Source organism: Rana temporaria, chromosome 11 (genome assembly GCF_905171775.1).
Source record: "Rana temporaria chromosome 11, aRanTem1.1, whole genome shotgun sequence".
Lineage (NCBI taxonomy): Eukaryota > Metazoa > Chordata > Amphibia > Anura > Ranidae > Rana > Rana temporaria.
In genome coordinates this window covers 2,432,665-2,458,623 of record NC_053499.1, presented here as the reverse complement: position 1 = coordinate 2,458,623, position 25,959 = coordinate 2,432,665, and the positions used below count along the sequence as shown (strand labels likewise).

At 46.2% G+C, this 25,959-nt stretch overlaps 1 protein-coding gene across 1 annotated transcript; it reads left to right on the top strand.

Annotated features, from left to right (window-relative positions):
- Positions 1–1,850: 1,850 nt before the first annotated feature.
- Positions 1,851–23,498, top strand: LOC120916955. The gene is made up of 7 exons (XM_040327893.1): positions 1,851–2,148; positions 4,280–4,600; positions 10,642–10,734; positions 12,424–12,531; positions 15,607–15,705; positions 16,685–17,143; positions 22,903–23,498. Exons 2-7 carry the CDS (start codon positions 4,594–4,596, stop codon positions 22,950–22,952), a joined length of 816 nt encoding a protein of 271 aa, XP_040183827.1. The 5' UTR covers positions 1,851–2,148; positions 4,280–4,593; the 3' UTR covers positions 22,953–23,498.
- The last annotated feature ends 2,461 nt before the right edge of the window (positions 23,499–25,959 follow it).

Genomic DNA, 25,959 nt, shown 5'->3' with positions numbered 1-25,959 from the left:
AAGCAAAAAAAAAGGTGTTCAGACAAATAGGTGTCAGAGATGACAACTGCAGGGGTCAGAAGTAGAGTGTATTCAAGTAATAATGAACAGAAAATACTAAACGAAAAACATGAAAATGAGTGTGGTTTTATTTAGCGAAATTGTAAAAAAATTCCTTTTTTTTCCACACAGGAAGAAGAGATCAGCCAGGAGGTGGCAGATCCTCAGGTGTCTGTCAGCCAGGAGGAGGCCGGGGTCAGTGGCAGCCAGGAGGAGGCCGGGGTCAGTGGCAGCCAGGAGGAGGCCGGGGTCAGTGGCAGCCAGGAGGAGGCCGGGGTCAGTGGCAGCCAGGAGGAGGCTGGGCCCAGTGGCCTGCAGCAGGTCCACCCGGCCAGGAGAACCACCACCAGCCAGTCTTCTCCCCCCCAGGTGAGGCCATCAGGCCGAAGGAGGCAGTTGAGGCCTGTGGAGGAGGCAAGCCTCCGCATGATCCAGGAGGCAAGCGCCATCATGAGGGCCCCCCTCAACCCCACAGAGGCCTTCAGTGCCTCATTGGCCCATGATTTAAATGAAGGGGAGGAGGACCAGAGAAGACTGGCAAAGGCCCTGATGAACCAGGTCCTTTGGTGGATGCAGAGGGGCCTGCTGACCCCAGACACTGGGCTATGTGACCCGGCCCGGCTTGCGGAACACCATCCTCCTGCTGCCACATCAACCCCACCTGCAAGACCCCGTGTTCGATCCGCTGGAAGGCTGCCTGGAGGGAAGGCTGGAAAGAGGAGGAAACGTTGATTTTCTGCCTTCCATTTCCTTCCACATAAAGGACATCTTGTTTGTACTACCACAGTTTGGGTTCCTTTGTTTGTGTGCTGCTGCTTCATATTTTTGTGTTTGGCTCCTGAGGCTTGGAAGTTTATCCTTCACCATGTTGGAAATGCAAGTTTGCATATAGTTTGCTATCTATTCTAGTGCTGCCGTTCTTTTTATTTTTTGTGATGACATTTGCCTGAATAAAAGGCTTTTTGCTTTCATTTGAAAACATGTCTATTGTTTGTTATACTGTGGGGATTATTAGGCAGCAAACCTTTAATAAATATACAATGGGTAATTTACAAAGGACACACTCCTTGGGGGGGGGGGGACATTTGGTGTGCCAACATGGTTTAATATTCTCTAATGAAACACCAAAAAAAAAAAAAAAAAAAAAAAATTTGAAAAAAACATGTAAAAAAAAATTAGTTTAAATGGTGACATAACTAGAAACAACAAAAAAAAATTAATAAATGCACATTCCTTTACAAAAATGACTACTCTAAATTATGGAGGACCACCAACCAAAACACACGTCTGGCAGAGAAAACATTATTAAAGGATTACATCACAAGCAAGAAATGTGACATTTCAGTATGGGACAACTCTATTGAAATTGCATCAGCAAGAGAACGGGGTTATTCTAGCAAGAGAAGAATTAATAAAACGAGGCTTGAAAATGTGGTTTAGTGCGCCTTTTTAAGACATTGTTCTCTTGCTAGAATAAAAGGTTTCTAATGACGAATGTGCCATATCCCAAAGAAACGCGAGTTTTACCTGAACGAGCGCTCCCGTCTCCTCATTTGGACTGAGCATGCGCGGGGTTTTTGTACGCTGCTTTTATGTACAGACGACCGAACATGTCTGACGGACACGATTCCAGCAGACTGTTTTAAAGCAAGACCAGGAAACAGTTGTTCGTTGGAAAACGGTCTGGCCGACGATTGTTTGCTGGAATTCAGTACGTTACTGCCTACACACGAATGAACATGTCCGCTGAAACTGGTCCGCGGACCAGTTTCAGCAGACATGTTTGGTCGTGAGTATGGGGCCTGAGAGGAAAAGATGTCACCATCCCTTGTCTGCTGTCTGGTGTCCTTATACCACTGAATCTAAAGAAAGTATCAGTTGTCTGGAGTCACAGATTACAAAATGGAACTGAACACAAGGTTCATCAATTTCATGATTCCCACCATCAATCATGGAGGAACGGATCTCACATCAATGACAGTGACTTCCAACAAGGCAACGCCAGTCTTTATATACCCAACATTCAGATCACAGATGAAGGGGAATATCGTTGCTCTGTTATCGTCACTCCTGATGGCGGCTCCGCTACATCTACTCTTCATGTATCAGGTACACAGTGATAACAGCAAGAAAAGACTCTGAGGCCGCGTACACACGACCATTTTTTGGGTTGTAAAAAACTACGGGTCAGATTCGCGTAGACTAGCGGCGGCGTAACGTATGGTAGATACGTTACACCGCCACATGTTTTCATTGCAAGTGCCTGATTCACAAAGCACTTGCAATGAAAACCTACGCTGGCGGCCTCCGGCGTAAGCCCGCGTAATTCAAATGGGCGTGTGCCATTTAAATTAGGCGCGCTCCCGCGCCGGACCTACTGCGCATGCTCCGTTTCGAAATTCCCGCCGTGCTTTGCGCGAAGTGACGTCATTTTTTCGAACGGCGGCGACGTGCGTAGCGTACTTTCGTATTCCCGGACGTTTTACGCAAGACAACAAAAATTTTAAATTTCGACGCGGGAACGACGGCCATACTTTAAACAGCACATACGTGTGCTGTCTAAAGTTAGGGCAGGTCAAACAACGCCTAAAATTGCGACGGGAAACTATACTAGCGACGATGTACCGAACGCGAAAATCCGTCGTGGATCGCCGTAACTGCTAATTTGCATACCCGACGCTGGAATACGAAGCAAACTCCCCCCAGCGGCGGCCGCGGTACTGCATCCTAAGATCCGACAGTGTAAAACAATTACACATGTCGGATCTTAGGGCTATCTATGCGTAACTAATTCTATGAACCAGTCGCATAGATACTCTGAGGCCGGGTACACACGGACAAACATGTATGGTGAAAGCGGTCCGTCGGACCGTTTTCACCATACATGTCTGCCAGAGGGCTTCTGTACGATGGTTGTACACACCATCGTACAGAAGTCCGCGCGTAAACAATACGCGGGGCGTGTCCGCGGTGTCGCCGCGTCGATGACGCGGTGTCGCCGCGACAATGACGCGGCGACGTGCGCGGCCCGCCTTTAAAATGCTTCCACGCATGCGTCGAAGTCATTCGACGCATGCGAGGGACGGCGGGCGCCTGGACATGTACGGTAGGTCTGTACTGACGACCGTACATGTCCGAGCGGGCTGAATTCCAGCGGGCTGTTTTAAAACAAGTCCAGGAATATTTGTCCGCTGGGAAAAGGCCCGGCGGGCAAATGTTTGCTGGAATTCGGCCCGCTCGCGCCCACACACGACCAAACATGTCTGCTGAAACTGGCCTGCGGGCCAGTTTCAGCAGACATGTTTGCTCGTGAGTATGGGGCCTGAGAGATACAACGGAGTATCTGAGATACTCCGTCGTATCTCCGCTGTGAATCTGGCCCTCCGTTTTTTGAGAGAAACATCTCTATCCAAAGATGAGATGGTGTCCGTAGTTATACTGTATTTAACCCATCGGACCTTCACAGCTTCTGGGTAAAAATTGTTGATTTCACAAAAAACAGATCCCGGGATTCCGGCTTCAATGTGTTTATCATAATTCAGTGCAGTCTGCGGTATAACTGTACAAGTTACAAGCTACAAGCTACCGGTTTTCTCGGCAGGAAACAAGTTCTATTTTTTTTCCCGCAGTTTTCCTGCCGGGAAAACAGGTCGTGTGTACGAGGCATAATCTAAGTCTCCAGCAATGACATGTTTCAATATTCTTCCTCAATACGGTGGCTTGAACATCGCTGCTACTCTGATGAAGAGGAAGAGCCTCAAAACATTTCAATAGTGGTGACTTAGATGTGGAGCTTGTACGGAGTCATGAGATGTTTGTATTCCCATTGAGTGAGGGGGATCCATACTGCGGGAGGGGGGTCTGTAGTTAGTTGAGGGGGGTCTGATATATATACATATATAATGCATGGTGCGTGTGTGTGCGCGTGTGCACGTGTGCGTGTAGGGGGGGGGGAAATGTACCTTCGCCTGAGTTGGCAAAAATCCTTGCAGAGAACCTGACTGCAGATCAGTTTGCTCACCCCCCCTCCCAGCAATCTATGCAGCTGAGATCAGAGGGAATGTGATCACTTATAAAAAAATAAATAAAAATATTTATGTTTTTTTCTATCTATACACCATATCTATCTATATGTTTTACCTTTCATTTCTACTTTTAGCTGAATGGGTTGTTGTACAAGACGGTTCATATATACTTTAATATAGAAACAATAAATAACAGTGTGTCTTTCCTTGTACAGTTATACCGCAGGCTGCACTGAATTATGATAAACACATTGAAGCCGGAATCCCGGGATCTGTTTTTTGTGAAATCAACAATTTTTACCCAGAAACTGTGAAGGTCCGATGGGTTAAATACAGTATAACTACGGACACCATCTCATCTTTGGATAGAGATGTTTCTCTCAAAATACCGCTGAGGAACAGCGATGGGACGTTCAATGTGACCAGTCTGCTGACTGTGAGGCAATCTACTGGAATTGAACCTGGAGATGAATTTTCCTGTATTGTGAGCCACAGATCCCTGAAGGAGGAATTGACTCTCAAATTTATCATGCCAGGTAAGTAGGGTTAGAATATGATATCTGAAATCGGAAAGTTTCGCCAAGGGTTTTTTTTTTTAGCAGCAAAGAAGATCCTCAAAGTATGAATAATTTTCAATTTTTTTTATTATCAAAAAAGTACAAAATACTAATTGTTTAAAGAAATTTTAAATATGAGCTCTGGTTCCAATATAAAACAACGAACAATATCTATCAATGATATAGAATGCACATTGTAACGGTCAGGGGTTAACACCGTTTACGATATTCCATTCCACCAACCACGACAGCTTATCCGACAATCCAGCAGACAGGACCCATTCCATTCCCCAGAATAAAGACGAGACACACAGCTCTGTTCTCTCTGGTTCAAACAAATGAATCCTTTAATGGTAACTCAGCCTTGTTATATACAGTTACAAGCATGCTACAGTAATCACAGGGACAATGAAACTCTCCACCCAAAACATCACGCAATGGGTGCTTAACGAGTTCCCCCCCAATCCACATTCCAGACAGACATTCTGGCACTGCCTCTAGAGGAGTTAATTACTACAGCTGACATGGCAGGTGTTATGACTCCAGCTTATTGCACCTGCTACATAAAACACATTCTTTTAATAAACATGCTAATCCACTACACCTGAGAAGCCAGACATCTGACCTTTCAGACTGCCAACACATATCTATCATCAATAGAACTTCCACACAATACAGTGTAATTAGCATCACACAATAGACAATGAAATATCTTAGGAGCCCGACTCAATTAACATCTCATCATTACGTGTCCCCATATGAATGAATACTGTCCTATTGACCTGTTGGGGTCAGAATAAACAACTTGTAATATCTCAAGATATCCTGCAATATATGAATTATCATTAATGTCTGCATCTCATGTAATCCGAGATATCAGTTCTCAGTCATCCTATGCCCAAAAGGGACATAGGATGACCCAAGAGTCATTAGTGAAGCTGGCACAGGAGTACCCCCCATCCTTCAAAAGTCTCTGGGTATCACGGGCCATTCCGTTACACACATTTACAATGATATTGAGTTATATATGTGACATTACATATCAGGTACTCATATGTAATGTCACATATATAACTGATGTGACAGAATTGGTTGTATGCAGAGCACATCGCCATTCTGCCTGTGCTAGTAAGCACACACTCCATCTTAGTGAAATAATCCATCTTTAAGCTAAAAGGTTCACTCACCATGCATTCGGTCTGCCATTCATTCAATAACCAAGCACCACCATCTTGTTCTCAGTTCGCCATCACAGCCACCATTGGGCTGCCCAGCTCCTCACGGCTCCTTTCATTCTCACAAACAGGAAGTGCTCGCTATAGCAGATAATCACCTCCCCCATGGGAGCGGTCATCACAGGATGTCCCCTCCACACAGCAAGCACCATATAAGGACATCCCTCTAACAGGATGTCCTATACAATGAATACAATACATGAATACAATGAATACAATACATGAATACAATGATACAATACATGAATACAATACATGAATACAATGCTGGCTAAAGTCTTATGGGCGTGTCCGGACATGGAACACATATATTCCTTGTAGCAAACAAAGCCTTATTGCTTTTAAAACATGGACTCCTTCCCCAACTCCAAAAACGTTCACAAGCTCTCATATTACCGCTGATAGAATCCTTATTTTGCGCTATTTCATAGAATAACGCATATTCAGATTATACCATTATTGTAGGTGGAATGGAGGCCATCTACAGGCGTGCGCTACGAATCCCGACCATGCTAATCAGACACAGCAGAGTCAAGAGCGCACATCCGCCTATAACCACTAATGTCCTTGCGGAGCGAGCATATCCCCTCCTCAGCGATCGTCCGTGCTAATGCACAGAGGGCCCCTCGCTGGCGGACATATGCCCACGCCGCAAACATCACACTCCAACCTCAAGACATTTTCTACTACCAGACGAGATTCAACCAGTCTCAGACTGCCCCAGTCAGCTCTTTAGATCGGGTTGCGGAAGTACTAAACACTGGGTGACACTATGACAATACATATTAAATACATCTTGAAATTTCCACAACAATAACGCACTCAATATCATTGTAAACGTGCATTCTATATCTTTGATGGATATTGTTCGTTGTTTTATATTGCGACCAGAGCTCATATTTTAAATTTCTTGAAACAATTTGTATTTTGTACTTTTTTGATAATAAAAAAATATTGAAAATGATTCATCTCTCATCTTTTCAATCAGCTTCATGAGGCTGCAGGCACATATGGGAACTCCCACCCATAATCCAGGGCTACCTTCTTCATGACGATCCGCTGAAGACGGGCTAGTTTTGGCAGCGTACGGGAGTGTCCCAGTCCCGGCATAACGAGAGTGTCCAGAGCTCTCCTTGACACAGGCAGTGTAGCTGGGATCGGAGCAGTCTCTCTGGTGTCACTACCTTTGGGTACTGCAACTTCCCAACTTGACTGCGGGATATCCGCCCATGGCGTGATATCCAGTGAACGCTCTCTGGAGCTGCGGGGTTTGGTGGCACGGAACCCTCTGCCCCATTCTAGCTCGGGCAGCTCCAGCTCAAACCAATGCCTGGAATCTGAACTCTCCTTTAAGCCCCACGTCCAATCACTGTCCAAATCTTGCCGCCTCAACCTTTTGAAACATCTCCAAAATATGCCCCTTTCTAACCAATTACACAACAAAGCTCTTAATTCACTCCCTGGTCATTACTCGCCTTGATTAATGAAAATTCCCTCCTCATTGGCTTACCTTTACATAGTCTATCCCCATTCAATCCATCATGAATGCTGCTGCCAGAATCATCCACTGCTACTCCTCTCTGTCAATCCCTCCACTGGCTTCCGCTCACACAATTAATTAAATTCAAAATACTAACTACTTACAAAGCCATCCACAACTCTGCCCCCAGCTACATTACTAACCTAGTCTCTAAATACCAACGTATTCATTCTTTTGGTTCCTCTCAAGACCTCCTGCTCTCTAGCTTCCTCATCACCTCCTCCCATGCTCGCCTCCAGGACTTTTCCAGAGCCTCTCTAATCCTATGGAACTCCTTACCCCAATGCGATTATCTCCTACTCTATTAGATTTTAGAGGATCCCTGAAAACCCTCCTCTTCAGAGAAGCCTATCTTACCCACATCTAACAACTGTATTTTCATTTTTTCCATCTGATCACCCCCTACAGCTGTTAACTTTCATTCCACTTGACCCCCCCTTCTAGATTGTAAGCTCTAACGAGCGGGACACTCTGATCCCTCCGGTATTTAATTGTATTGTAACTGTACTGTCTGCCCTCATGTTGTAAAGTGCTGCACAAACTGTTGGCTCTATATAAATCCTGTATAATAATAATAATAATAATAATTCAAAATGATTTATATAATACCCAAAAACTAAGAAAACAGTCCTCTGTAAATAAATTCCTCTGTGAATTGCTTTAATGTGTCCAAAAACAGTCAATAAGTGAATAAATAAATAACAATGTGAACAGTCCTCTGAACTTTTAAAACAATGTGATAATCCTCCACCAAGCAAGGGGCCCGCTCTCCTCCGTGTAAATATAGAGTAGGCTTGTATCTCCTCACAACCCGGCCAGGCAGCTCCACTCCTTGTTTCCTCCCTAGTGAGATAAGGAGTCAATATAGATAGAAGCAGGCTGTTATCTCCTCTCCACCCGCGCAAAGGCTCCAATCTTTCTCACTGCTACTGAGGAAGCCTATCATTTGGCGATATGCGAGTAGGAGAGAGGTAGAGTTCTGTGACGCTTACCGAAGTCTCACCTGGTGAGCCGGGCCTGATATTACATACACTTTTTTCACCTGGTGTAGCGCTACCCCCTCAGGAGTCGCTGGTTGTTTTGGGATCAGCGTATTAAGTTACCTCTAATCGTTGTCTAGGGGTGATTGTAGTGAGTAGAGCAGCAAACGAATGTCCAATCAGTGAGTAAGGTTTTCTGAATGCTTTATTTCTCGGCCCAACACGACCAACATCAACATGAGATAGAGAGAAAAGGTTGATGAAGTAAAAGAACTTTGCGGTATCAGGCTTGGATAAGAGGAAAGCAATCGTGCTCTCAGTAGTAGTAGATACAGTTCGTCGCCACTCTAGCCAGAGTGGGTGAAGTGCCTCCGGACAGACTCCTGCCACGAGCCTGGCAGCCGAAGTGTCACTTTAAAGTTGCTGGGAAGAACAAGTCACTGCCACTGACTTGGCTCTGATTTTAAATAAGATGCCAGATGAGGCCTCTGCCACAGGCTCAATGCTGACAATGGTGAACAGCAGAGTGAATCCTCCCCAGTCTTTCTCCTTGGGGTCACCGTCTGACAGTGCTAAGGTTATCTGTCAGTGTTCGGTCACCCAGATCCCCGATGGTTCGTTCAAGTCTCTTAGATAACCTGCCTATGGGTTCTCCTTGAGCCGATCCCCCACCGCACAGCACGTAGCTTAGGATCTCTTCAGTAGAGCTGGGGACCCAGTAAGTCACTGGGGCCCCTGGTAGCATCAGTTGCTCCAAGCCGTGAGGGCCCAAAATCAGGAACTCCGCGTAGCACGCGACCCCAGGCCAGGTAGGCCATAGTGGTGGGGCCTGCGATGTGCGCACACCCTAAAGGTGGGTGCCGCACCTGGAACCAGGAACCCGCAAAGAACCAAGAACAACGGCTTTCGACACAGAAATACTCCTCCCCAGCATGCCCCGCGAGGGAAAACTCCTCTAATTGGCTGCTGAGAAGAAGCTGCTCCGCCTGGACCTCTCTGGCGCCACCTGCCGCCCAGGGATGGTGGCGCCAGAGAACGCAGTCTGACCAACAGAACAATCCAGATTTGGCGACAGCCAAATTTAACATAATTCGGAATGAGAGCAAATTATCTCTCTCATTCCCCACTAACTTTAGCGTAGCACCTTTACTGAAAGTAAGGGGGCGCTACACTGGGTTAGGCAATAAACTTTTCCATACAAAGTACACTATGTTTGTCCTTTCTACTTCAATATATATATAATCCGAGGAGAGCTGTGAGTACGGGGTCATTTATCAAAGAGGAGAGAAAGATTGGAGTCGTTTGGTCAGGTGTAGAGGAGATAACAGCCTGCTTCTATTTATATTGATTCCTTATCTTACCAAGTAGATAACGTGGAATAGAGCTGTCTGATCGGGTTGTGAGGAGATACAAGCTTACTGTTTATTTACACAGAGGTGAGCAGGCAGAGGCGTAGCTTGAAGCTTGTGGGCCCCGATGCAAAAGTTGACTTGGGCCTCCCCTCCACTACCACCCACCTATTTCACCTTGTGTGCAGATGCTGGGGTCTTCTTTAACAGAAGGGGGCTCTTATGTTCCTGGAGAGGGGTCGTCTCTTATCAACCCCCCTGAAGTCCTCCCAGCTGGGGTCTTTTTTAACTGGTGGGGGTGGGAGGGGAGTTCTTGTATTCCCATTTGATCACCCCCTAAATTCCTCTTAGCTACATGTATTCCTTATCTAGAGGGGGAGGTATGAAAGTTCCCATATTTCTGGGTGGGGGTTCCATTCTGATCACCCCCTGCAGTCCTTGCACATCCACTATCTGTCACAGCGCACTATGTGCGCCACATTATTACTCTTTTTGGGGCACCGAAACGTGTCAAAGGTCTTTTACAATCCTGTAGTGTACAGTATACTGCAAAAAATAAAATTGCCATGATAAGCATCGCTAAAGTGTTCGGGTTTGGCATGATGAAAAGGTGGCAACCCCCCTATATCTGAAACTTTTTGGGCCTATTAGCCAAACTGCAAACAGACTGTTTTTGGGTTGAGCTCAGGGTTGATCCAAACCAGAAGCTCATCCCTACTCGCTAAAATAAATGTGTAATATTTCTGAGTTCTGAAGAGTTGTAGGATTGGATCATATTGTGAGATCAGCTGGTGGAAGTAAAATAAATGTTACAAATGCAATGATAAATGTACAGTCAGTAGATATAGAAGTGTTGGGGTTCAGATCTCCAGACATGTGGGATTGAAATAATGTTTATTGTGTTTTTCCTTTTTAGGCTGGAGTCCATTAAAGGATATTGTTTTTTCTTTGTTTGCTTTTTGCGTAATCACGTTTTTAACATACTTTTTGAAGATGTATTTTAAAAAAGGTAAGTTACTGACATTTGGTGTGGAAGCCCATATACAATGTAAGGTGTGTATTTGTCATTAGCACTATTATACAACCTCAGATACCAGAACATGTGATATCAGATTAATTAGGAACCAGAGGATCCTCTAGGCCAGTGGTTCTCAACCTTCTAGTTCCATGACCCCTTGATAACATTTCCCAAGTTGTGGGGACCCCTAACAGTAAAATTATTTTTGTAGCGTGGGTTGTCAGCACCCAAGGCAAGACAAGTAATTTGCGCCCCTAACCTACGGACATTTAGCGCTCCCTGGATCCCTTCCACTCGTACAGTATTAAAACCTCTTATGATACAATTTAGGATGTTCCACTCTTTCTTTGTTTTTCTTTCTTTCCCTTTTATCTCTCTCTATCCTAATTTCTTCTTTCTCTCCCTTTTTCTTTGTTCCTCCACGTTTTCCTCCTTCTCCCATGTATTCTCTATTTTTATTCCTTCTCTTACTCCTTGGTGGGGGGAGTTTGGATGAGTGGCAGTGCTGGTGGGGAGTTGGGATGAGTGGCAGTGCTGGCGGGGAGTTGGGATGAGTGGCAGTGCTGGAGGGGAGTTGGGATGAGTGGCATTCCTGGCGGGGAGTTGGAATGAGTGGCAGTGCTGGGTGGGGAGTTGGGATGAGTGGCAGTGCTGGCGGGGAGTTGGGATGAGTGGCAGTGCTGGCGGGGAGTTGGGATGAGTGGCAGTGTTGATAGGGAGTTGTGATGAGTGGCAGTGCTGGCGGTGAGTTGGGATGAGTGGCAGTGTTGATAGGGAGTTGGGATGAGTGGCAGTGCTGGTGGGGAGTTGGGATGAGTGGCAGTGCTGTCGGGCAGTTGGGATGAGTGGCAGTGCTGGCAGGGAGTTGGAATGAGTGGCATTCCTGGCAGGGAGTTGGAATGAGTGGCAGTGCTGGCGGGGAGTTGGGATGAGTGGCAGTGCTGGCGGGGAGTTGGGATGAGTGGCAGTGCTGGCGGGGAGTTGGGAGGAGTGGCAGTGCTGTCGGGCAGTTGGGATGAGTGGCAGTGCTGGCAGGGAGTTGGGATGAGTGGCAGTGCTGGTGGGGAGTTGGGATGAGTGGCAGTGCTGGCGGGGAGTTGGGATGAGTGGCAGTGCTGGCGGGGAGTTGGGATGAGTGGCAGTGCTGGCGGGGAGTTGGGATGAGTGGCAGTGCTGGCGGGGAGTTGGGATGAGTGGCAGTGCTGGCGGGGAGTTGGGATGAGTGGCAGTGCTGGCGGGGAGTTGGGATGAGTGGCAGTGCTGGCGGGGAGTTGGGATGAGTGGCAGTGCTGGCGGGGAGTTGGGATGAGTTGCAGTGCTGGTGGGGAGTTGGGATGAGTGGCAGTGCTGGCGGGGAGTTGGGAGGAGTGGCAGTGCTGGTGGGGAGTTCTGATCAGCCAATTTAGGTACTCTGGATTCTCCTGAGATCTGAACCGAGACCAGTTCCCTCTTCACCAGACAAGAGGCATCCTGGGGCAGAGCATGATTAAAAAAAAAACTCCTTCTTGAATGGAATATGGAGAGTTGTACAATCCGATCCTCACAGTATAGGATGTGTAGCTGTTATAAAGAAACAAACCTTATAGATGTCGGTTTATAGTCAGTGAATGCAGAAGTGTGAAGGAAGTATTTCAGACATGCAGAATTAAAATGATTTCTTATTGTGCTTTTCTTTTATAGGAAGGAGACCATGGATATATACTGTTTTGAGGTTTATTTTTGTTGCATCATGCATCATGATAGTATACTTGATTGTTGCATTAATAAGCTCCCTGGTGGCTACTGATGGTAAGTTTGTGAAAGTCCTAAATATAGGAAATGTAAGCAGGACTTTAGCGGTGCCAACATATATTAACATCACAATCATATATAATCAGTATGCATTTGGTACAGAGGTTCATTCTATACAGATATCTTCATGTGGGATAAGTGAAGACTTCAAGTAGTGTCTTCAACATGTTTCACCATAACTGGCTTCATCAGGAAGGACATTACTACATGGAGCAAACTGTATAAAAAAATGTATATAATCAGATATATTTATACATCACTTACAAAAATGTAGCAATAGATTTACCTTTATCAATATGCATTCACACTACCAAGAAATCAGCACTATGGGGAGAAGACAATCCGGCAGAAGCAGTGTGACACTTTTCGCAATGTTCTGCTGGGAAACCTTGTGTGTATGTATGTGTGTGTATATTGTAAGGGATTAGCTCAGTAGCGGGGTGTGTGACCCCCTGGATGGGTTCACTACACACTGAATTTATACAGACAGGCAGTCGAAGATGGTTGAAAAACAAAGATTTTGGTTTATTCTTCCATCTTGCTGGAAACAAGTGCAAGCATCCAAACTCCATAAATCTATGGAGTCTGGCACAGCCTAGTGCTGGGCAGACACCGCTGGTCATACAGCAGAAAAACAATAGTCTCTTTTTGATTTTTATCACACAGAAAAATCAATCACCACCTCACCTCCTCAGAAGACTTTCAGCTACTGCTCTCCTTACTCACAAAGCCTCAGGATGCAGCAAATCAGTGGTAATCCTCTGGATTACTTATAGAGGCCTTAATTGCCTCATTCTGAACAGCTGAAGTTTTCCAACGCCCTTAAACCTTTCCTGGCTACTTTTGGAGCCGACGCCTAATAACAATTGGTGTATTGTCTAAACAAGGCAGAAATGTATCTCCCGTTTGTGACAACACCCACAGATTTACCTGACTTCCTGTCACAATATATATATATATATATATATATATATTGTCAGGGGTTAGCTCAATGGGGATCAACTTCCTTGGGAAAAAGGGTAGTCCAAATGGCAGGCTTCTTAAAGCGGAGTTCCACCAAAAAATGAAACTTTCGCTTTTAGGAATCCTCCCCTCCGGTGTCACATTTGGCACCTTTCAGGGGGGAGGAGGGAGCAGATACCTGTGTAATACAACTATTTGCTCCCACTTCCGGGCATAGATCACCGTGGTGACCTACGCCACGTCCGTCGCCGACCCCCCCCACACACAAGTCCCAGAAGACAGCAGGGACCAGTTAGGACGCGCAGAGCGACTCGCGCATGAACAGTAGGGAACCAAGTGAAGCCACAAGGCTTCACTTACTGATTCCTTTACCAAAGATGGCGGCGGCAGCACCTGAAAACCAAGAGATAAATCAGCTTCGGGACCTGACATTGCGGGGTGCCCAGGACAGGTAAAGTGTTCATATATTAAAAGTCAGCAGCTGCAATATTTGTAGCTGCTGACTTTTAATAATTTTTTTTTCGCCCAAACTCTGCTTTAAAATCTGACTTGTAGCCAGTATTATTTTTAAAGTTTGCATGAAAATAACACAATCAAAAACATAATATAAATCCTTGCCATCCAGGCACTAGCAAAACATTGTATAGTAAAAAAGAAACCGCGCTAGACTTAGTGCCCATTCACACCTAGGCGTATATACGCCTGAAGCGCGACGCCGCAGCAGCCCCTGATACGCTGGAGGGGTGAGTTTACATTGTCGGCTATGGAGATGGTTCACATCTTCACGCCGAATGGCAAAACGCCTGAAACCCAAAACAAGTCCCGGACCTTTTTTTCAGGCGGCTTTTGGCGTTCGGCCATAGCTGACAATGTTGATCACCCCTCCTGTGTATGTTACCGCGGCGTATTTTACTGCGTTTTGTCGCAGCAAATCGCGGGACAAAATGCCGCAATTTGTCGCGGCAATTCGTGGTAAAATACGCCGCGTTGTAGTGTGAATGCAGCCTAAGACAGCAAAAAGGAAGCAGCTTAATGTGGGATACACACATAAATGAATTGAAAAAAAGGGAAAAAAAAGCTGCGGCAAGTCAAAGTGGAGGTTCACCCGCAAATGTTAATTTTTAACCTTAGATTGAGGCTCATTTTGTCTAGGGGAATCAGGTAGTTTTTTTTAAATCGAAGCAGTACTTACCGTTTTATAGAGAGATCTTCTCCGCCGCTTCCGGACTGGGCGTTCCTATTTGATTGACAGGCTTCCGACAGGCTTCCGACGGTCGCATCCATCGCGTCACGATTTTCCAAAAGTAGCCCAACGTCGGTGCGCAGGCGCCGTATAGAGCCGCACCGACGTTTGGCTTCTTTCGGCTACTCGTGACGCGATAGATGCGACTGTCGGAAGCCTGTCAATCAAATAGGAACGCCCAGTCCCGCAGCCCATACCCGGAAGCGGCGGAGAAGATCGCTCTCTAATACGGTAAGTACTGCTTAGATTTTAAAAAAACTAGCCGATTCCCCTTCACAAAATGAGCATCAATCTAAGGTTAAAAAAATCTTTAGGGTGAACTCCCGCTTTAATAAAAAATCTAATTGGGTATATGGTAATAGAAGATTAAGCAAGTTGAAGGGGTTGTAAAGGTTTGTTTTTATTCTCTAAATAGGTTCCCGTTTCAGCATGGGGAACTCTGAGCATTGGTTCACATCGGGAGTTACAAGTTTCCCTTTTTTTTCTTAGCTCATCTTATGTAACTTTTCCTTGAGTGGCCTTACTTGGAGGTCAAGGTAATTTTTCTTTAAAATAAAGTTGTAGTAAAAAAACTCTTCCCACAGTGTAGACGTCTGTAGGATAGAAATGTAGAGAACAACCAGAGAGACACAAATGAAGTCTGAACCATCGTTATAATAAATAATGGTCACAAATCCTTGCTGCTCCTGGAGATCAAAAATACAAAAAGGAACCCACAGCGCACGGGATTGAACGATCGGATCCGCGATGTGTGACCGGTGCGGCTGTTCAAAGTACAATAAATGTTGTGTGAATGCAGCGATAGGTTTATAGTCATTATATTGGGGAGTGACTAATATTACATCTCTTGTGCTTTTCTTTTGTAGATGTGAGAGTGAAGATATATATTGCAATATCTGGTATTATTATTTCATACTTATTAGGGATGCATTTTGATGTGAATTTCTGGAGATTCTTCAAATTGGGTAAGTGTCTAAAAGTACAGAAACAATAATGTGCATATACTGTATGTGTATATATATATATATACTGCATACAAAGGTTGGTCCCACCAAATATTGATTGGATTTGGGTTTCTCTTCTTTTCATTTAATTTCCATTTTGTTAATTGATAAAAATAAACTATTAACACTTTTATATGTGAAAGCATTCTTCATTCACAGCATTTTTTTTCATGCCTAAAACTTTCTTCACAGTACTATATATATATATATATATATATATATATATATATATATATATATATATATACAGTTGAACCTCGGATTACGAGCATAATCCGTTCCAGGAGAATGCTCGTAATCCAAAGTACTCACATGTCAAAGCGAATTTTCCCATTGAAGTCTATGGAAACGAAAAAAATGTGTTCCTCATTGACTTCAATGGGATGCAATACCGAATGTGGCCAAAGGTGGGGGGGTGCCAGAGAGCACCGAGAACGGGGCGAAAAGGCCCAAGGACACTTCAGCTCGTTTCCTGCGCCCCTGTACCTCTGGCCAAATGAGGTACTGCATCCCAATGTTCGGCTTTTCTCGGCTCCTGCCCACCCTGTACCTCAGGCCAAATTAGGTACTGTAGGCCTTTTTTACACTATTTTCGGCTCTGCTCGGCTTCTGCGCCCCCATACCTCAGGCCAAATTAGGTACTGAAGGCCTGTTTTTCGGCTCTGCTCGGCTTCTGCGCCCCCATACCTCAGGCCAAATTAGGTACTGCAGGCCTGTTTTTCGGCTCTGCTCGGCTTCTGCGCCCCCATACCTCAGGCCAAATGAGGTACTGCAGGCCTATTTAGCTTGAATTCTGCTCATCTTGTGAGTCAACACTTGCAAACCGAGTCGGAATTAAAAAAAAAACAGTTGCTTGAAAATCAAAACACTCTCAAACCAAGTTACTCTTAAACTGAGGTTCCACTGTATATATACACAACTCCTTCTCATTGTTTTCTAGGTGAACCTTCTCTATCTGAGATCTCAGGTGATCGATCTATTCCCCATATGAAGAGAACAACTCTAACCTGTCAGATAACAAATTTCAAACAAAAAGAAATTCAGATAAATGTATATCTGAAAAGACGCCATGAAATTAAAAGACAGCTTATCGCCTCCTGGGATTCCACCGACCAGACACCATCCAATAAATCTGCTAATGACTTATTGAACACACAGAGGGACAATAAATTCCATAATCTGCCTCTTCTAGAAAAAGGTGATGAAAGCCGTACATTGTTATCTGTCGAAATGGACGTTAAGATGGCAAAATCCTGGATTGGAATGTACAACTGTCTCTGCTCCATTACAATCACCCCGAGTGCGGATAAAGATGAAGGTGCGGTGCTTGCTGTAGAAGTGGAACACGCTTCTCTGAAATGGCCCGTCTCTGTAGGCAGAACTCTGACTGTGTACAAAGGTAAGTAGTGGTTATGTTGTAGGTACTAGACATGTGCATTTTTTTTCGTCCGAATGCGTTTTCGTCCGAATTTCAGGTATTTTCGTTATCGTTTTAACAAACGATAACGAAAGCACAGAAAACGAAAACCGAAAGATCTGTAAAAAAAAAAAATGCTTTACGGGTATTTTCGTTTTGGTTGCGGTCGAATGTGCCTATTAACTCTATTAGTCCAATATTATTCTACATAAAGAGAAAAGATTCGACATTATAGAGCAGGGGTGGCAAACACAAGGCCCGCGGGCCGAATCCGGCCCGCGAGACCTTGCCATGTGGCCCGCGCAACGGGCTGTCCGTTGCCACTGGTGATGCAACGGATCGTGACCGATCCGTGATCCGCGGAGCGCACCGCTGCCTCGGCCTTAGGAAAGGCTGTGGCTTTGGCCTAGCTCCACAGCGGTTGGCCATCTTGGTACACCCGGCTCCTATGATGGACGTCCTGGAGATCCAATCACAGGACCGCGGGACATGTGACGTCCATCATAGGCGCCGCAGACTCCAGAAGGCGGCAATTACAAGCCTCCTCGACACCATGCACTAGGGAGCAGAATATGACAACACTAGTGCATGAGCGGGCGGCTCTCCTCTCCTCCCCTCCTTTCTGGCTGGATGGATGCTGTGACACATAATAACAGGTAGGTGAAGTCATTGTGTATGTCAGGTAGGTCCATGTATGTCAGGTAGGTCCATGTATGTCAGGTAGGTGAGGTCAGTGTATGTCAGGTAGGTGAAGTCATTGTGTATGTCAGGTAGGTCCATGTCTGTCAGGTAGCCCATCCCATCCTATACCACCCCACCATACCCCATCCCATCTCATCCTACCCCACCCCCATCCTATCCCACCCCACCATACCCCATCCCATCTCATCCTGACGTGGGGATCCCCCCAAATATCCATTCCAGACCCTTCAGGTCTGGCGTGGATTTTAAGGGGAACTCCACCCCAAATTAAAAGAAAAAAAGGCGTGGAGCACCCCCAAAAATCCACACCAGACCCCTTATCCGAGCAGAAAAGAGGGGGGACGAGAGAGCACCCCCCCTCCTGAACCGTACCAGGCCACATGCCCTCAACATGGGGAGGATGTCCCCATGTTGATGGGGACAAGGGCCTCATCCCTACAACCCTGACCGGTGGTTGTGGGGGTCTGCGGGCGGGGGGCTTATCAGAATCTGGAAGACCCCTTTAACAAAGGGGACCCCCAGATCCTGCCCCCCCCTATGTGAATTGGTAATGGGGTACATTGTACCTCTACCATTTCACGAAGGAAGAGTAAATAATTGTAAAAACCACACACACACACACCATGGAAAAAAGTGCTTTATTAAAAAAAAAAAAATCCAGCGGTGGTAATCCACTCTCGGTCCCGGCTCCCCGCTCCAATGTTGGCAGTATCCAGTGATGGGTGATCTCCTCTCCACCAGGGTCCAGCGATGAGATGTCCATCCAGGTCCGGGATCCAGAGCGCAGCATCGCCGGCCGCCTGTCTCCACCGGAGACAGCCCGGCGAATGACGCGGCTGGAGCTAATGACATTTCTTATATAGGTGAGGCGGGGCCACCCGTCACGTGACCCCGCCTCCCTCTGACGCAAGGGGGAAGCCTGGGTTTCCCCAGTGACGTAGCAGAGGGTGCGTCAGAGAGGGACAGGGTCACGTGACGGGTGGCATGAAAGATTTAGTTCCTGAGATTTTCTGAGGTCAGCCGAGCTGTCCTTGGGCCTTTTCATGCATTTCCGAACGGCGCTGGTCGGCGACGTTTGGTTCTGCTTGGCTCCGACACCCCCCCCCCCCCCAACTCAGGCCAAATGCGGTACTGCAGGCCCCATTAGCTTGAATTCTGCTCGTTTTGAGAGACAACACTCGCAAACCGAGTCAGTCTTATTTTTAAAAAGTTGCTCGTCTTTCAAAAAGCTTGTTTAGACCCCTTTCACACTGAGGCGCTGCGCTGGCAGGGCGTCAAAAAAAGTCCTGCAAGCAGCTTCTTTGCAGCGCTTTAGAAGCGTTGAATACACGGCTCCTAAAGCGCCCCTTCCCATTGAGGGAGCTTTTTTTAACGCCAAAGCGCCTGAAAAACCCCCCAGTGTGAAAGGGGTCTTAGCGACGCTTTACCATCGCTTTTCGGGCGCTTGCAGTGTGAAAGGGCTCTGAAAGCACTCGGGCTTTCACATTGGGATTGCAGATGAGGCTTCTTTCAGACGCTTTACAGGCTTTTTTTAATGCCAAAGAGCTTGAAAAACGCTTGAATAACGCCCGAAAAACGCCCCAGTGTGAAAGGAGCTACTGAGTTACTCCGAGGTTCCACTGTAGTTGCTTTTGTAAAGTTGATCTGAATGAGAAATCCACTATGATAAATCTGATCTCTTCGGAGCATTCTGTTCCCAAGAATCTCCATATCACGTACTGCCTGAAAAACTCCTGCCCAGCAACCTCAATGTGAAGGCCGGAGGGCTTTCACACTGAGGCGATGCGCTGGCGGGAGAGAAAAAAATCTTCTGTCAGCAGCATCTTTGGAGCGGTGAGAGGAGCGGCGTGTATACCGCTCCTTCACCGCTCCTTCCCATTTAAAACAATGGGAAACCGCGGAAATACCGCTCGCAATGCGCCTCTGCAGAGGCGCATTGCGGGCGGTATTAACCCTTTATCGGCCGCTAGCGGGGGTTAATACCGCACCGCTAGCGGCTGAATCCCGCGGCAATTCCAACGGTATAGCGCCGCTATTTTTTAGCGGCGCTATACCGCCACCGCGCCTCCCGCCCCAGTGTGAAAGGGGCGTTATTCAAGCGTTATTCGTGCGTTATTCGAGCATTATTTGTGCGCTATTCGAGCGTTATTCGAGCGAAGCCTCATCTGCAATCCCAATGTGCTGGTAAAGCACCGCTAAGACCCTAACGTTTTAGGGCGTTTTTGCAGCGCCTCAGTGTGAAAGGGTAAGGCGTTTTTACAGCGCTTTCAATTCATTTCAATGGAGAGGGGCGTTTTTAGAGCGTTTTTTTTTAGCGCCCAAAAGCTGCTCCAAAGATGCTGCTTGCAGGACTCAGTGTGAAAGGGTCCATTGAGATGCATGGAGAGCATTTTATGAGCATTTTAATAGCGCTAAAACGCTGTAAAACGCTTCAGTGTGAAAGGGGTCTTAGTGTCAACATAAGTGTCAGTGGTTATGAAGATTTTGGTTACCACTGGGCCAATTATTATTTTTTTTTTATAAGACTTCCCATCAGGCCGCGTACACGCGATCAGTCCATCCGATGAGAACGGTCCGAAGGTCCGTTCTCATCGGTTAACCGATGAAGCTGACTGATGGTCTGATGTGCCTACACACCATGGGCCAGATCCACGTACCTGCGCGCATTTTTCCGTCCGGCGTAGCGTATCTCAGATACACTACGCCGCTGTAACTTTCAGCGTATTTTCCGTATCCTGAAAGAATTTGCGCCGTAAGTTACGGCGGCGTAGTGTAAATGTGTCGGCGTAAGGGCGCGCAATTCAAATGGCTAAGTTGTGGGGGCGTGTTTTATGTTAATACGCCTTGACCCGATGTAAATTACGTTTTTTCTGAACGTCGCATGTGCCATCCGTGGGGGTATCCCAGTGCGCATGCTCCAAATTAACCCGCAACAAGCCAATGCTTTCGACGTGAACGTCATTCTACGCAAAGCCCTATTCGCGAACGTTTTACGCAAACGAAGTACACAACGGAAAATTCGACGCTGGCCCGACGTCCATACTTAACATTGGCTACGCCTCATATAGCAGGGGTAACGTTACGCCGAAAAAAGCCTAACGGGAACGACGTAAAAAAATGCGCCGGCCGGACGTATGTTTGTGGATCGGCGTATCTAGCTAATTTGCATACTCGACGCGGAAATCGACGGAAGCGCCACCTAGCGGCCAGCGTAAATATGCACCTTAGATCCGACGGCGTACTAAGACGTACGCCAGTCGGATCCAGCCCAGCTTCAGGCGTATCTTGTTTTGTGCAAAAAAAACAAGCATAAATCTGCGCTATCTGTGTCTTACAAAACAAAGATAACAAAGATAAAACAAAGATACTCCGGAGCAACCTAGAAGTTACGCGGCGTATCAATAGATACGCCAGCGTAAACGCTTCGTGGATCTGGCCCCATAGGTTAAAAAAAAACGATCGGATCAGAACGCGGTGATGTAAAACACAACGACGTGCTGAGAAAAACGAAGTTCAATGCTTCCAAGCATGCGTCGACTTGATTCTGAGCATGCGCGGGTTTTTAACCGATGCTTTTGCATACTAACCGTCGGTTTTGACCTATCGGTTACCAGTCCATCGGTTCAATTTTAAAGCAAGTTCTAAAATTTTTGGACCGAAGGATAACTGACCGATGGGGCCCACACACGATCGGTTTGGACCGATGAAAAGGTCCTTCAGTCCGTTTTCATCGGTTTGGACCGACCGTGTGTACGCGGCCTAAGGGTTCCATTATACTGTATCTCATGGTCTATACAATTTTTGTTATCTGGAATTACAATAAATGTTTTGTTGTTTTTATCACATTGTGTGATCTTAATATGGCACTGCGTAGATTATAGTTTGTCCATGAGCTCCCATTTTGAGCCTGACTCACTCATTTATTATATTCTTCCGATAAGAAAATAATATTATCAGGGCTTTTTTTCTCAAACAATAGGTGCTGGAACTCAACCACAACCCCCACTCACTTGTAAACAGATAGCCAGATTCAAATAGGGCGCGGCATCTTTAAGGCGGCGTAGAGTATCGTATTTATGCTACGCCGCCTTAAGTCAGAGAGGCAAGTACTGTATTCACAAAGTACTTGCCTCCTAACTTACGGTGGCGTAGCGTAAATGGGGCCGGCTTAAGCGTGCCTAATTCAAATGAGGATGAGGGGGCATGTTTTATGTTAATGGGGGGGTGACCCGACGTGATTGACGTTTTTTGTGAACGGCGCATGCGCTGTCCGTGTACATATCCCAGTGTGCATTGCTCTAAAGTACGCCGCAAGGACGTATTGGTTTCGAAAGTGAACGTAAATTACGTCCAGCCCCATTCACAGACGACTTACGCAAACAACGTAAAATTTTCAAATTTCAACGCGGGAACGACGGCCATACTTAACATTGACTAGGCCAGCTATTTGATGGAATAACTTTACGCCGGAAAATGCCTTACGTAAACGGCGTATCTTTACTGCGACGGGCGCACGTACGTTCGTGAATCGGCGCGTATCTAGGCATTTACATATTCTACGCCAAACTCAACGGAAGGGCCACCTAGCGGCCAGCCTAAATATTGAACCCTAAGATACGACGGCCGCAGGCCGTCGTATCTTAGCTAGGTTTAAGTGTATCTTAGTTTGAGAATACACTTAAACTTAGGACGGCACAGATTCCGAGTTACGTCGGCGTATCTACTGATACGCCGGCGTAAATCTTTCTGAATCTGGCCAATAGAAACCAGACTTCTGTGTTTACAAGTGATTGTGGTGAGCGGGCACCAAAGGGTCTGAGCCAGAGGTGGTGGAACTGAGTTCCCCCAAGTTCCCCCTGAAAAAAAGCCCTGAATATTATAATATTGAAAAGTATAAGATGGTAGGCAACATTAGTGCAATAAAGAAGAGAAATGGTGCAACCAAATCCCTTCATCAAGATCACCAGATCTATGTGTGATCTGTTCTGTATACAGGAGACTTTAACAAGTAACACTTTTATTTATTTATTCATTTTCAGATGAGAAACCCAGTTTATGGAGAAGATGTAAGAAATATGTTAGTAAATGAATCTGTCATATGTATGGAGCAAACCTGATCGGGATCTTCGGTGCGCTGCCATAGTGGAGTCCTGGACATATCACAGTCTGTAAATGAAAAATGTATTTTATTTTCTAAGGGTTGGCTTTATTACCAGTTTGTTACTTTCGGTTCCAGCGCCACACGGAATGAACGTTTTCCACAGCAGCAGTTACAGTTGGATTCTAAAGACTGGGAGGATGTCTGGGACTACCCTGTGCAAAGCTTGGTATCATCCAGAGACAGATCAATCCAATTTAAGTTTCTTCATAGAGCAGGCATGTCCAAAGTCTGGCCCGCGGGCCAAATGCGGCCCCCCTGTTGATTTAATATGGCCCCCCCTGGGGATTTGGATATATATATTGGCCCAGATTCAAGAAGCAATTGCGCCTGTGTAACCATAATGTAACTTGATTATTGCAATGCCCTGTATATGGGTGTGTCTAAGAACATCTTGCACAAGCTTCAGCTGGTGCAGAATGCGGCTGCCAGGCTACTCACGGGCGTGGGCCGGTACGACCACATCACTCCATCCCTACAAGCCTTACACTGGCTGCCCGTGGCACAACGGGCTCAGTTTAAGACGGAGTGTCTTGTGCATAAGGCCATCCATGGTTTTGGACCGGGCTATCTCAGAGAAAAATTCATCAGACATGTGCCTACCAGATCGCTGCGGTCTGAGAATTTGGCTTTGTTGAACATCCCCAAATTTGCTAAAAACAAATGCGGTGGGAGGGCCCTGGAAGTTCAAGGAGCTCAGTTCTGGAACTCCTTGCCCCTTCATATAAGACTGGAAAATGATCTCCTAAAGTTTAGGAGATTGTTAAAAACATGACTATATATCCAGGCTTTCGGGGTGACTTAAATATTAAGTATTTTGATAGCTCAAAAATTTTATATATTTAGCTTTGTATGTTTTATATTTTTTATTCACTGATTGTTATTGTTTTATTGTCACTTGTTTGGTCGATGTAGTTTTTGCCCCTTTTCTGTTCTGTTTTTATCCCGCCAGCGCATCGAGGCACGTGTGTAAGACTGCGCTGTGTTTTATAAGCATTTTAATAAATAAATAAATAAGTTACACAGCGCAATTGCTGACTTGCTCCGGCGTAGCGAATGCTCCTGATTCAGGAACATCGCTACGCCGACTGCAGCCTAAAATATGCGTGGCATAGGGCTCTTATGCCACGCATATCTTAGGCTGCATTCTTGCGATGACCGCTAGGGGGCGTTCCCATTGTGTTCAGCGTATAGTATGCAAATTGCATACTAACACAGATTCACAACGTTACGCGAGCCCTGCGTACGCAGTTTACGTTGTTTGCGTACGGCGGGTTTAGTGTAAGGCTCCCCCTTCTAATAGCAGGGGCAGCCAATGCTAAAGGATACCCGTCGTTCCCGCGTCGTGAAATTTGAATTTTACGTCGTTTGTGTAAGTGATTCGTGAATGGCGCTGGACGCCATTCACGTTCACTTTGAAGCAAATGACGTCCTTGCGACGTCATATGCCGCAATGCACGTCTGGAAAGTTTCCCGACGGAGCATGCGCTCTACGCTCGGCGCGGGAGCGCGCCTAATTTAAATGATTCCCGTCCCCTACGGGATCATTTACATTAGGCGCCCTTACGCAGGGAATTTTTGTGCAGCGCACACGCAATTTACGGAGCTACTGCTCCGTGAATCGCGTGTAGCGCAGTAAATTTGCGGGGGCGCAGGGCAAAAACGCTGCCCTGCGCCTCCGTAACAAAGGGGCAAATCTACCTGTATGCGGGCCATTGTTTGTGGCCCCCAGGGCCACAAAAGATATATACCGTATTTATCGGTGCTGCCTTGGAGGTGACAGGAAAGGGGCAGGAAGAGCGCCGTCAGATTACATGAAGAGAATCTCCTGTTTACTCAGCAGCGTCTCTATTGGAATTCTCGTCTCCTGGGATGCCGTTGGACGACTGTTCTGTCTATCAGGAGGCGGGACTTTGTATTAAAGAGGCCACAGAGTAAACAAGAGATTCTCCTGTTTTTAATCTGTCGGCACTCGTCCCGCCCCCCTCCCTCTGCCCTCCAAGTCTGCAGATGGGCATTGATCACGCTCCACTGATGGCAATGGTAAGGCTGCACTTATGGCACATGTGAGGCTGCACTTATGGCACATGTGAGGCTGTACTTAAGGCACATGTGAGGCTGTACTTATGGCACATGTGAGGCTGCATTTATGGCACATGTGAGGCTGTACTTATGGCACATGTGAGGCTGCATTGGTTGCAATAGCGAGGCTGCATTGGTTGTAATGGTGAGGCTGCATTCATGGCAATGGTAAGCCTGTGCGTGTTATACGCCGATAAATACGCTATATCCAAATAACACGCCCAAGCTCATCCTTGGTCCTGAGCAGCTCTCTGGGATTCGTTGGGGCCACAAACGAAATATATACAGTAAATCCAAATAACACACCCGAGCTCATCTCTTCACCACACACAGCCACAGAGGCAGGAAAATTCTTGTTGGGCCGTATATTAGAGCTCGGACAAACACACAATGTTTATCGTTCAAATAATGTCAGGCAAAATAGTCGGCCCTCGAGCATGTTCACTTCATCAAATCTGGCCATCTTTGAAAAAAGTTTGGACACCCCTGCTCTACAAAGTCTCCAGGTTCCGGGACCTAGAACAGAACTTACTTTACTCTAAGAAAACCCCAAAAATTTGATTACTCTGTAAGAGACACACACCCTTTAGAACTCACCTGGGCAAGAAATCTAGGTGACACAACCCTACCTACCGTCCACAACCCTACCTACCATCCACAGCTCTGCCAGGCAACCTCACACTATTCAAATAATATTTGAAATTGATTTGAAAACTATTCAAATTGAATTGAATTCTGAAAATTTGAGAACAAATAAACAGAATGAATTCCGAAAACCAATTTAAACTGATTAAACAAATTTAACTTAAATATGGGAACTGGTTACCATGTAAAATGTGGACCTAGGATTGAAGAC

Coding starts and splice junctions, on each gene's coding strand:
- LOC120916955 (XM_040327893.1), top strand. Junction 12,532..15,606: donor CTCCCTGGTGGCTACTGATG/GTAAGTTTGTGA, acceptor TTTCTTTTGTAG/ATGTGAGAGTGAAGATATAT. Junction 15,706..16,684: donor CTGGAGATTCTTCAAATTGG/GTAAGTGTCTAA, acceptor ATTGTTTTCTAG/GTGAACCTTCTCTATCTGAG.